At 48.0% G+C, this 12,377-nt stretch overlaps 1 protein-coding gene across 1 annotated transcript; it reads right to left on the reverse strand.

Annotated features, from left to right (window-relative positions):
* Positions 1-647: 647 nt before the first annotated feature.
* Positions 648-1,838, reverse strand: LOC147967034 (uncharacterized). Its single transcript, XM_087531019.1, has 2 exons — positions 1,347-1,838; positions 648-1,241 (listed from the first exon to the last, which is right to left on the reverse strand). Exons 1-2 carry the CDS (start codon positions 1,836-1,838, stop codon positions 648-650), a joined length of 1,086 nt encoding a protein of 361 aa, XP_087387145.1.
* Between the last annotated feature and the right edge of the window lie 10,539 nt (positions 1,839-12,377).

Consider the following 12,377-nt stretch of genomic DNA (forward strand, 5'->3'; position numbering starts at 1 on the left):
CAGATATAGTACGTACACTACTAATAAATCTGCAGAAAAATGCAATGTGGTCTGATGGCAAAGATATGGATTCCCAACGTTTTTATCACCTTTGACTTATCTAATTTATTTATTTGTTACCATCCTTAACCTACCAGTAACTCTAGTATTATCCATTACTAAAATTAATGTCACCATAATCAGAGATAACTCATATAAAAATTAGTGGCTCTCATCTATTTTCTTGTTGGATTCGATGAGAGCACAATTATCTTGTCTTGGCATCATAGGGCTCTTTATGTAAAGTTTTTTGTTTGGCACATTACAAAGTAGTATCATCTGCCCCATTTCATAGAAATCATAGTATGAGAAAGAAATGGTTAATGACTGCTTGTCACATGAATAGGAAGACACAAATGACAGCAACATAAATCACTCTCAAATTTGCAAATAATCATGATCTCATACATGAAACAAACTTGCAAATCATCATCATCTTCACATAGTAAATCCCATGGACATCATAGCAAAACATACAACGTGCAAATGATCATCATCACATAGTCATCGGATACATCATTTGCAAAACATAAAATGTACGAACAACTTCAAGCATCAGTGAAGTTGTCCACACCTCCATCAGCTCCACCACTCATTGGAGACTCACCTCAAAGAGTAGACGACGCACCACCACCAGCACCACGCAGTAGCCTCTTCCTGTTCGCGATGTTCTCCTTGTACTCCTTCCACCACGCCAATTGCTCTTCATCCATGTCCTTTCTAGACATCATCATGTGCTCCTTCTCCTCGGCCATGAGCTCCTTCCATGCTTTTGCTTCCTTGAGCTTGATCATCCTCTCCTCCATGTCGGCCTTGCGCTTGACATCTTCTCGCCTTGCTTCCAATTGTGCAAGTTTCACCTCTTTCTTTCTCTCGGTGATAATAAGCTTTGTCTCCAATGCCTTCGTTGTCAATGTCTCCTTTGACTTGATCATTTGATCAATCTTTTCCCTCAAGCTTGATGCCTCTGCTTCCATCTTCATCCTTTCTTTTCCCTTCCTGGTTCCCTCGGGCTTGTCATGGTTTCTTCCTTCTTCATCACTATCATCCATTTTGAGCATATTCGATTTCTTCGGTGCACTCTCTTGATCCCTCAATTTCCATTTGTCAAGATGTTGGAGCAATGCCCAACAATGCTTGAATGGGAAGGATTTGCCCTTGGAACCGGCCATGTCCTTATACCTCAAGTCGGCATATTTCTTCTAAAACATATCATCATTGGAAGCATATCAAAATCACAACCAAGCATAACCAACAAGTAAATAAAGCATGAACCAACAAGTAATAAGCATGATATTTGTACTCACATAATCACTCTCAACGCAGCCACTTGGGGGTTGATCCCTCACTTGATCCATAGCCGCATTCCAACGAGCACAAGCGGGTTTCATCAACTCCCACCGGCCTTGAAGCGATCTGTAAGAACGAGCTCTCAATGTGGAAGTCTTGGGTTTCAGCTTGCAATACCTGTCCTCAATGCGTTGCCAATAACGTTTCCCGGTTTGATCGGTGCCGGTGACCGCATCCAACCCCACCTGCGACCAAGCCTTGACCAAGAGGACATCTTCAACCTCCGTGTAGTTCGTCGTGCGAATTGGCCTTCGAGCACCACCTCCCGCTTCAAACACTTCCTCTCCGATCTCGGTGACATCTTCATCTTCTTCCTCCTCCTCACCCGCCTCCTCCTCCTCACCCACCGGCTCCTCAACATGGAAGTCGAAGGAAGCAAGTGGAGGAGACCCAATGTTCACCTCCGCATCGTCGAGCAAGGCCCTATATGACACGGTTGGTGCGAACATTTCATCGAACACGTCGGTCGCGGTTGGCGGCGTTGGAGCGGCCGTGCTCGGCAATGGCGGTGGCGGTGCCGCGGTATGCTCTGCCCCCCGCTTGCGGCTTGCAAGCTGCTTCTCCTTGCGCTTGGGAGCAGCCGTGGTGGAGGTTGCCGGCTTCGCGGGCTTCGCCGCCTTCACCGCGGGGGCGGGCACGGGCGGCTTGCTTGGCACGACGTGGGTGCCCGCCCGCCTCCGTTTTTGGCCGATGTGGGTGGCCGCCACAATCTCTGCCACGGCGGCGTCGGTCGAGGTGGCCGGAGCCGGGAGGCGCAGGGCGGGGGCGGGCACGGGCGCGGATGAAGCCAGCGGCGGAGGGGGTGGACGGGGGCTGGAGGGGCCCCATGGCCGGCGGCGGCGACAAGAACGGCGGCGGCGGCGCGGATGAAGCCGGCGGCGGGGAGAGGAGGCTTGGGAATTTTCCTCCCGCGCACAGAGTTGACCAAGTGAGGGTTGGGCCTTCAACTTGCCCCAAACCCTCACTAGTGTAGGTTGGCCTCGAACTTAAGGGTTCCACCTGGAATTTTTTTGAGGGTTTAGGGATTTGAGGGTACTGATCTGCGCCTTTTTTTGCTCAACCCTCAAACTGGCAGTTATTTTGAGGGTTTGACCATTTTGAAGGCTCTGTTAGACATGCTCTAAGTAAGTCTTGCGAGCTTCCATTGCCTTTCTGTTTGCTTCGCTGGCTGCAGTTTTTTTCTCTTCCATCCTAGCGTAGTGAAGATTTGAATTTTCGACAGTATCATGAAGGGATGCGGTCATACCATCAGTCTCCTGCAAAGCACAAAAAGCATACTTTTAATTCTCACCATAAAAAATATTCTTTAATCCAATTTCTTTCTTTGCTTATCTCAACCAGAAAGAGAACTGAGACATCAATGACCTCACATGGCGAGTTTTTTGTTATGAAATGCATTGAAGTGCATGATCATGATCTTGAAGATCCATGAAGGAGAAAACAGAAAAATAAATTGCACTTTGAGTGCAGGTGGAAATCTGGAGTATCCTGAACAGTGAAACGAAGCCTGGACTAATTGTGCAATGTTAACTTGGATCCACTCGTGCTATGGTTTTAAATACATTTTAATTTTGAAATAATTTACCAAACAGTGGCAATACATTTTCCATTATCCAAGTTTTTTTTAGAAAAGGAGGATGTACCCACGGCCTCTGCATCTAAACGATGCATGCAGCCATATTATTAATTATTTACAAAGACCATACAAGATGATACATCAATAAGGCAGAAGCCACCATCTTGGCAACGCTGTTGCTACTCCTATCCCCTTGATGAAGGCGTGCCGAATGTCCGGACCTAATACCAAACAGACATCGCACCAAAGCCTAACATCTAAAGCCGGGTGTCCCATCCAAGTCACTACCTGGATTGAGTCCCTCACCGGTCTGGCACACTCCCAGTGAGCACCGCACGCTGCAAGGGCCGTCACCTCCATCTTCCCTCGGTCCATCCTCAGAGCAGAACTGATGCACCGACCTTGCCAGGCCATCAACGCCACCATGACGCCAGACAGCTTCCTCCTCCTACGCGAGTCCATCTCCAATACGCGCCCATCGCCGAACCTCCGCGGCGCCATGCCGCCGTGATCCGCTGTCGGCCTTGCGGTAGATGTAGCACCGCTCCTCCGGTAGTCCCCTCCAACCAGCACTCGATGCCCCCAGGAGGGAGAACGACACCAAAGGCGCCGTCGTCGTCCGATCCGGGAAGCCCAGATCTAGAGTTTCCCCCGGAGCATCCCGAGCATGATGATGCAAACTGCAACGACGATGCCTCAACAAGGAAACGACATCGGAGACGCCGCCATCATCCGCCATGACCGAAGTCGGCGTGATTTCCATCGGCAGTCGCGCCACCAGGCTGTGCACCGTCGGCGTCGCTGGTCCCTTCAACCTAAGCAAACTTCAAAAACGATGCCCTCAAGAAGTACTACGACGCTAAAGCACCGCCATCGCTCGATCGCAATGAGATCTAGGGTTTTCTCCCGGAGTTGCCCGCGGTGTCAAGGACTCAGACAAGGGCGTCTCTGCCCAGTTGCCGGCGTGGCGCACCCACCATCACGTCGTCCGCAACCCGGCGACCATGGCTGGTAGTCAGCCACCGGGCCTCAAGAACACGTCCAACCACGGACGGAGCCGCGCCGCCGCACCTTGTTCCGCCACTGCACGCATGTACCAGGAGCACCAGGCCGATGGCATCCGCCCGCAACCACCGCCGTCCCCTCCACCTCAGAGCTCGGCACGTGCGCCGGGGCAGCGCCGCGCCGTCGGCCACCACCCGATCCCCCAGTTCGAGAGGTGGCGATGCCCTAGGAGCCGTGGCCCGCCGCCGCCAGATCCGAGCGGGCTTTGCCCGGGGATGCGTTAGGCGGCGGCAGATGGGTGAACGCTGGGAGGAGGCCTTGCGCCGGGGGGTGAGACGCCCCGCCCGAGTCGCCCTGGAGGAGGACGACGCGGGGGGTAAGATGCGATCTGAGATGCGTTTGCCTTTCAGGAAAGATACTTCCTTGCCTTTCCATTATTCAAGTACCTGAAAACATTTTCCATAGGTAATCATCAAAATTAAGTAGCAGTTAATAAAAAGAGATTCACTAACAATTTCTTAGCTTGAAAATCACCCCGTAAAATATAAACAATATAAAATGTCATCTACCCTGAAGTATGTATCCATCTACCTAGTTCCTCTGTGCATCAGCGTACCAACTTAGTTGGTCCTAGAGGTCACCGGTCGAAGCGGCGATGAACAATGGATGCACAAAGAAATAAACTCAGTTAGAGCATTACTAGTAGAACCCTCAAACCCTCAAACCCTTATAGCAGTTTTAAGGGTTGAGAAGTGCCACTTTTTGACACTTTTAAGGGTTGAAAAACAGGGGCAAAGACTAGAACCCTCAAACCCAACCCTTAAACTGCTTTAAGGGTTGGATTTGAGGGTTCTAGTCTTTGCCTCAACCCCAACCTTTAAAACTGTCATTTCATATATCACACATTTCATCACATTTCATCATATGCCATATCACAAATTCCATCACATTTGACATAAAACAATAATCATTCTAGTTATTATTACAACACCGAATAAAACAATAATCATTCAAATTATTACAACAATGTTTGAGCAAATTACACTAATTGTTCGAATCAAATAGGACATAGAAAAGTAAAACAAAGATACATCATGGGCCAATGCGCCGCCCATCCAACTGCCAGTGGTGCTCTATTAGATCATCCCGGAGCCGACCATGAGTGGTTGCATCCTCAATCTCATGATGTGCTTGAAGAAAAGCGTGTATGCGAGAAGGGTTTCTTTCCGGTTGCACACGGGTACCAACATTGTCATAGAAACAAGGGAGGTTTAACCCTCTTTCATCCTCTAGGATCATGTTGTGTAGAATCACACAACATTTCATGATGTTCATCAAGGTTTTTTTGTCCCAAAACCGAGCTGGACCACGAACTATGGCAAACCTTGCTTGCAAAACACCGAAAGCTCTCTCAATATCCTTGCGGGCTGCCTCTTGTGCCTTGGTGAAATGAGCCTCTTTTCTTGTTAAGGGCACCCCATTTTTCTCCTTGATGGACTTCACAAGAGTTGCCCATTCGGGATAGATGCCATCGGTGAGATAGTATCCCATTGAGTACTTATTGTCCATGATTTTGTAGTTGCAAGCTGGAGCATCCCCAGAAATTAATCTTTTGAACAAAGGAGATCTATTGAGGATATTGATATCATTGAGTGTTCCCGGCAACCCAAAGAATGCATGCCAAATCCATGTGTCCTGAGATGCTACGGCCTCAAGCACAATGGTAGCATCACGGCTTTTACCGCAATACATTCCGTGCCATGCCTTTGGGCAATTTTTCCACCTCCAATGCATGCAATCAAGACTACCTAGCATCCCCGGCCATCCCCTTTTTTCATTCATTTCCATTAATCTCTTTGTATCTTCCTCGTTTGGTGCCCGAAGATACTGCTCACCGTACAACCGGATGACCAACTTGGCAAACCTACGGACTGACTCCGTGGTTGCATCTTGCCCAATGCGAAGATACTCGTCGGTATAATCTGCGGGTATGCCATAAGCGAGTACCCGCATTGCCGCCGATATCTTTTGATATGCACTAAACCCCATGATACCGGCGGCGGATCTACGACGTTTAAAGTAATAGGAGGCGACCTCACAATCGGTGACAATCTTCACAAACAAACTACGCCACATTCGGTACCTCCCGCGGAAGAGAAGAGGAGGGTATGTAGGTACCTCCGCGAAGTAGTCTTCCATCAAATGCTCGTGTCCGAGAGCGCGGTTCCGGTAGATGGTGACTCGCCCATCTTCGACCCTCTCCTCTGATCCATCAGCTTCACGCGGTTTTCAAACGATTGCACGTCGATGAGGAGGCTCATCATCTCGACATCGTCGTCTTGCAACAACTCGTCGATGTCCGAATCGTCGGATGACGACCAACCCGACGAATCGGACAACGAGTCCATGTCGCTGTTGTTCACCTCCATCTACACAATACAACAAACAATAAATTTTGAGTGCCAACAATGAATCAGAAAGGAAAAAAATAAAACAAAAATAAAGAAAAGGAAGCATACCTGCGGGGAGCTCGGGGCGGCGGTGCGGCTGCCTCTGGCCCGCCTGGCCTCTGGCGTGGCGGCTCGAGGAGGCCTGAGGCCGGCCTGCCTCTGGCCGCTGGGGGGCGGGAGGCGGCTGGGGGGCGGGAGGCAACTGGGGGGCGGAGTGCGGGGAACGACGGCTGAGGCGGGCGGCCGGGGGGCGGGGCGCGACGGGGCGGGAGGCCGGGGCGGGAGGCGGCGGGGCGGGAGGCCGGGGCGGGAGGCGGCGGGGCGGGAGGCCGGGGCGGGAGGCGGCGGGGCGGGAGGCCGCGGGGCGGGGCGGCCGGGGGCCGGGGCGGGAGGCGGCGGGGAACGGCGGATCCGGCGGCGGGAAGTGTGGCGCAGGGGCGGGACATCGGCGGCGTCGAGGGAAGGTGGGGGGCCGGCCGGATTGGCGGCGGGCGATGGCCGACGGCTTGGGAGGGAGGAGGCGGGAGGTTGGGGACGGGAAACTTCCCTCCCGCGTGACGGGGGAAGGGAGTGCGGGCTGGGGTCGAGCGGCCCCCTCCAACCCTCACTTCTACAGTTTGAAATTGGGTTTGAGGGTTGGACCCTTACTTTTTTTTTAGGGTTTGAGGGTTTAGGGGTTCTAGTCTTTGCGTTTTTTTTGTTGCAATCCAAAAAAAAGCGGTTATTTTTTAGGGTTTGTGGGTTTAGGGGTACTACTAGTAATGCTCTTACAGGCTTACAGCAAGACAAAAGAAGAACAAAATTCCCCAACTCAAAAGCAACCCACCTTTCAACAGAACAAATCTTTCTTAGAAAACGAAGGAGTCAGACACGGAACTGTCAGAATAAGAGACATCATCAATTGAATAGAAACTCATAAAAAGGAATTAATCTTACATTGCAGCCTACTTGTACTTCCATCGAGCACCTTGTATGTATATGCACAAAATAATCTGCACAGAAAAATAAGAGAAATTCTAAGGCTTAAATCAAAGGAGAGAAGTGAATGGAAGAGGAGCATGCTAATCGGAAGTGTGGGTACCTTCAAGAGATGGGCGGAGAAATTTGGCAGGAGCTCTCCTTATTCTCGTGTTGATCATCTTCTTCTCTGAAGCAGTGATGTAGAAGGCGGAGAGCGGCAGCAGATGGCCGGCGTGGATGAGTTGGGAGATGGCTGGCGGAGGATGAGGGCGACCACCGGTGGCAGATGCGGGCGACGAACGGCGGCTGTGTCGAGGGGAACGACCCATGGTTTCTTCTCTCCGTCCCTCTCTCGTCTCTCTGGAAGAACGGGGAAAAGGAAGGGGCGAGCGATTTGGGTTGGACAGCGGCTCAGCTCCAGATATTTCGATAGCCTTCAGCGGTAAATTTCAGATATAGCAGTAAAAATTTTGCTACAAGTTCCTAATGAAGCACTGAGCGCAAAATACCTGGGTATGCCCACTGAAGTTGGAGCCTCCAAAAACGGTGCATTTAAATATCTAAAGGACTATCTACGGAGTACTCTCTCCGTCCGGTGAAGAGTGTACATCTAGGTTCGAAATTTGTCAACAAAAAAATATACTTCTATCTTCCCAATGCACTTTAAAGTAAGAAAAAAATACTTCTCTCTCATCACACGGAGCAATCTACACATGGTCTTGTTAATTTCTACATACACTTAGCTCATTGGAGGGTGGGTAATTAAAGAGGAGAGAGATAGTGGCTTGCACCTTTCCTCTTCACCGGACGGAGGGAGTAGGATGGATTGAAAAGACACTGTCATACGCAGGTAAAGAAGTCCTAGTAAAGGCAGTTGCCCAAGCAGTCCCGGTTTTTTTCATGTCTTGTTTCAAGCTGCCCAGAGGTTTGTGTGAGCATTTGACTATGTTGATAAGGAAATTTTGGTGGGGAAGTAGAGATGGTCAGCGGAAACCCAGTTGGGTCTCTTGGGAATCTATGACGCAGCCAAAGCACATGGGAGGTTTGGGGTTCAAGGATTTCGAGCTTTTCAATTTGGCTTTATTGGCAAAACAGGCATGGAGAATTCTACAATGTCCGGCCTCTCTAAATGCGAGAATATTAAAGAGCATTTATTTTCCCACTAGTAACATTTTGAATGCTGAGCTAGGTAACCATCCTAGCCAGATCTGGAGGTCTATAATTGAAGGCCGAGGTGTTCTAAAACAGGGGCTCATCATGCGAGTTGGCAATGGCGAAGGTACACACATATGGACAGATAACTGGATACCCAGACCTGAAATGATGCGCCCATACGGGAGCCGGTCTACTAATCCTCCGGCTCTTGTCTCTGAGTTAATTGATCACACCAACGCCATATGGAATCTGGAAAAGCTTGAAGAGATTTGCTTGCCAATTGACATCCCTGCTATACTGACTATTCCGCTAAGCACAGCGAACATTGGAGATTCATGGGCGTGGAATTTCGAGAAGAACGGATGTTTTTCAGTTCGTTCGGCTTACAAAATGATGATCAATACTAAGTTCAGAAGGGAGGCTTGGTTGGATGGGACGTCTGGCTCTTCAAGTACTGATCACGATGCGAAGTCATGGAAATTTCTCTGGAAAGCACAAGTGCCGAGCAAAATACGTATGTTTTTGTGGAGACTCGCGAAGCATTCACTCCCGACTGAGGATGTTCGAGCTCACAGGAATATGTCCACAATGAACGCTTGTGATCTTTGTGGGGCGGAGGACTCCTGGCGTCATTCAATGTTGGAGTGCTCGACGGCGAGATGTGTCTGGGCACTAGTCGATGGAGAGTTGGCAGAGCACCTGTGTGAAACCACGGAACCGAGTGCACGGCAATGGATTTTCACCATGCAGGAAACACTATCACATGGTGCCTTTATCAGATTAGCAGTCACTTTATGGGCCATATGGTGGGCTAGGCGTAAGGCGCTCCATGAATGACATATTTCAAAGCCCTGCAGCCACTCATCACTTCATCACACGCTTCATTGCTGAGTTGGATGTGGTGCCGAAGGAAGCGAAAAGAGTGCAGCCAAACACTGGGAGAACATCAGCTGCAGTTCGGCCAAAAGCACCACCTTCAGGTTTTGCAAAAATTCACGTTGATGCTGCTATTTCCAGAGTGCGTGTGAGGGGCGCTGCTGCTCAAATGGCCTGTTCTTGGGAAGTTCGGCTCTAATGATCAATGGGATAAATGATGTGCCAACGGTTGACGCGGTTGCATGTAGGGAGGGCCTGTCCCCAGCGCAAGATTTAATGCTCCAAAATTTTATAATTGCATTTGATGCAAAGCAGGTGGTCAACCACATCAACAATTTGAGCTGTGGTCCATATGGGGCGATAATCAAGGAAATAAACCTTCGGGAAAAATTCTTTTGGTTGTAATTATATTTTTGAAGGCAGAGCCGCGAATGGCGATGCTAATAGGTTAGCCAAGTTTTCACATTCACTGGATCAGGGGCGACACATTTGGATGGTCGAACCCCATGACCCTTTCTGTATCCCACTCCATGTGAAATTTGATCAATGTAAGCTTGGTTTACCCCTAAAAAAAGTAAAAAAATTGAATACCAAGAAAATTAAAATTGGAAGAGCAACAAGTTAATGAGCGCTCCTTCGGAAGGCCCGCAACGATCAGTGCCACTTGGCGCGCTCTCGGCCGCCCGCCACATGGCGCGTTCTGTGCACGCCCTCCGGATTTTGTTTATTTATTTATTTTTTTCGCACGCGTTTTTGGGTTTTTCGACGTTTTGGTTTTCCACTGGTCTTCCTTAACTTTTGGAACAAAAAAAGTTTTAACGCGCTTTTTTGTTTTGCGAGAGTCATGGTTTTGCTTCCGCGAGATGCACGGTTTTGCTTTCGCGAAAGTCACGACCATGACTCTCGGAAACAAAAAAAACAGCGTTTTTTTTCTTCCGCGAGAGGCAAGGTTTTGCTTCCTAGAGAGGCACGGTTGTGCTTTTGCGAGAGGAAAAACGCGTTTTCTTTTTCTTTTTCATTCCGAGAGAAGCATGGTTTGCTTCCGCGAGAGGCACGATTGTTCTTTCACGAGAGGCACGGCCGTGCCTCCCGAAAACAAAAAAATACGCGTTTTTTTTCGCGAGAGGCACGGTTTTGCTTCCGTGAGAGGCATGGTTGTGCTTTCCCCAGAGGCACGGCCGTGCTTCTTCGGAAATGAAAAAAAATGTTTTCTCTTTTTTTTCACGAGAGGCACGATTTTTCTTCCGCGAGAGGCATGGTTGTGATTCCGCGAGAGGCACGGGCGTGCCTCTTTCGAAAATGGAAAAACCACGTGCTCCCAGTTCGGTTTTTTCATCTGCTTTTTTATAAAAATTTTCTCGTCAAAACCTATCAACATAGGATCTAGTTTTGAAGATCTCGACGCGAGGAATCCAACGGTGAAAACGGTTCGAGATTTGAACGCACGGTTTAAGAGATAGAACGGTTTGAATAAACGAATCTACGAAAAAAAGGGAAAACTCCAGATTGCGACAAGTGGCGCACATGCAACACGCCACTTGTCGCAATCCGGGAAAGTGGGAGTGATCTTTGCAACGAGTACTCCTTAACTAGTGACTTCATGAACTTAGACACGCGTCAAAGTAAAAGAGCTCACGCTCTAGCACTGCGGACGCACGAAATCACGGATGGCTTAGCCAGATTGTTAATTCTCTTATTATAAGTTTAACTAGGAAATATGCCCGTGCGTTGTAACGGGAGAAAACGACCCTCACACGCCCTTACCCACTAAGCTTGGCTAAAGACCTCACCCTCATGCCCATAGCATAATAAATATGACTAATACCTCATCCTCAGATCCACATCCTCCATTTGAATATAACACTAGACACATGTTTCCGCTTGTCGTCTTTGCCATTCTCGTCGCCGGTGGTCGCAGTGCTAGTTGTCACTAACCAAGATTGGCAAGGTCCAATAGCTGGATTGTTGAGCCGCCTTCATGTCCGACGAAGATCAAGAGTGTTGAACGCAGTTTTTTTTATCATCTAGCAAATATAATAGGGAAAAGCACTGCACATAATATATGTCCGTGTCATCATGTAAATTGAGTCGTTTGTGTCAGATAGACCATGCATGAAACCTTGGTTGGACTTATCATGCATTTTGACGGGAGTCACTGGGCCAAGTGAGATTGGTTGTACATGAAGATGCGACAGAGAAAAAGATTCCTTCCATGTCCCTAGTTTAATAAAGTGAAGTAAAACAAAGCATCATGTGGGCTGTGGGCATATTTCAAAAATCCACCAACTTCTATTAATAGAGGTTTAGATTAAAACAATTTAGCTATAGTCCCTCCCAGTTTTAAAAAACATGTTTATAAAAATGTTTGCTTTTCAAATTAAATGTTCAAAAAATATTCGTGTTTTTAAAATGTTTGCAAGTTCGAGAAATAATGACAACAGTACCTCCTACTTTTAAAAAACTGTTTGTGTTTTAAAAATACCCAGGTTTCAAAAAAAATAAAAAGACAATATTGTTCTTTAAAAAAATGTTTTTCTTTAAAAAAATATTAACAACTTTAAAAATTTCCGTGTTAAAAAATTTATTCACTTTAAAAAATAAATATTCCTCTCCGTATCTGGCACAACTGTGTACTTAATTTTAAATTTCGTGGTGCTAATTAAACACCAAGTTTTGTTTAGTCTAGTGGTTAGCACTTGAGTGCTCTAGCGTGAGCGGCTGGGTTCGATTCCTCCCCATGAGGAAACGCCTGCGACGTAGGAAGCCTTGGACGTACGAAAATTATGTGGGTCCCACCATGAACGAAAAGAACTGGAGAAACAATCCTTCCTTTAATATTAGGTAAATATAAATATAAATATTCTCTTATTATATATATATGTACAATAATAATAATATTTGCTGCCCTTTTCTCTTTTTCTGAGTCGAGGCGTGCAAAGCTGTAGGCTAGAAGGCGATCGTTTAAT

This window comes from Triticum urartu, chromosome 6A (assembly GCF_056163025.1).
Source record: "Triticum urartu cultivar PI428250 chromosome 6A, HENAU_Tu73, whole genome shotgun sequence".
Classification (NCBI taxonomy): domain Eukaryota; kingdom Viridiplantae; phylum Streptophyta; class Magnoliopsida; order Poales; family Poaceae; genus Triticum; species Triticum urartu.

Excerpts from the sequence above, each read along its gene's own strand:
- LOC147967034 (XM_087531019.1), bottom strand. The coding sequence starts at position 1,838 with ATGTTCGCACCAACCGTGTCATATAGGGCCTTGCTCGACGATGCGGAG. Across the intron at positions 1,242-1,346 it reads GCTGCGTTGAGAGTGATTAT|AAGAAATATGCCGACTTGAG; the intron begins GTGAGTACAAAT and ends GATATGTTTTAG.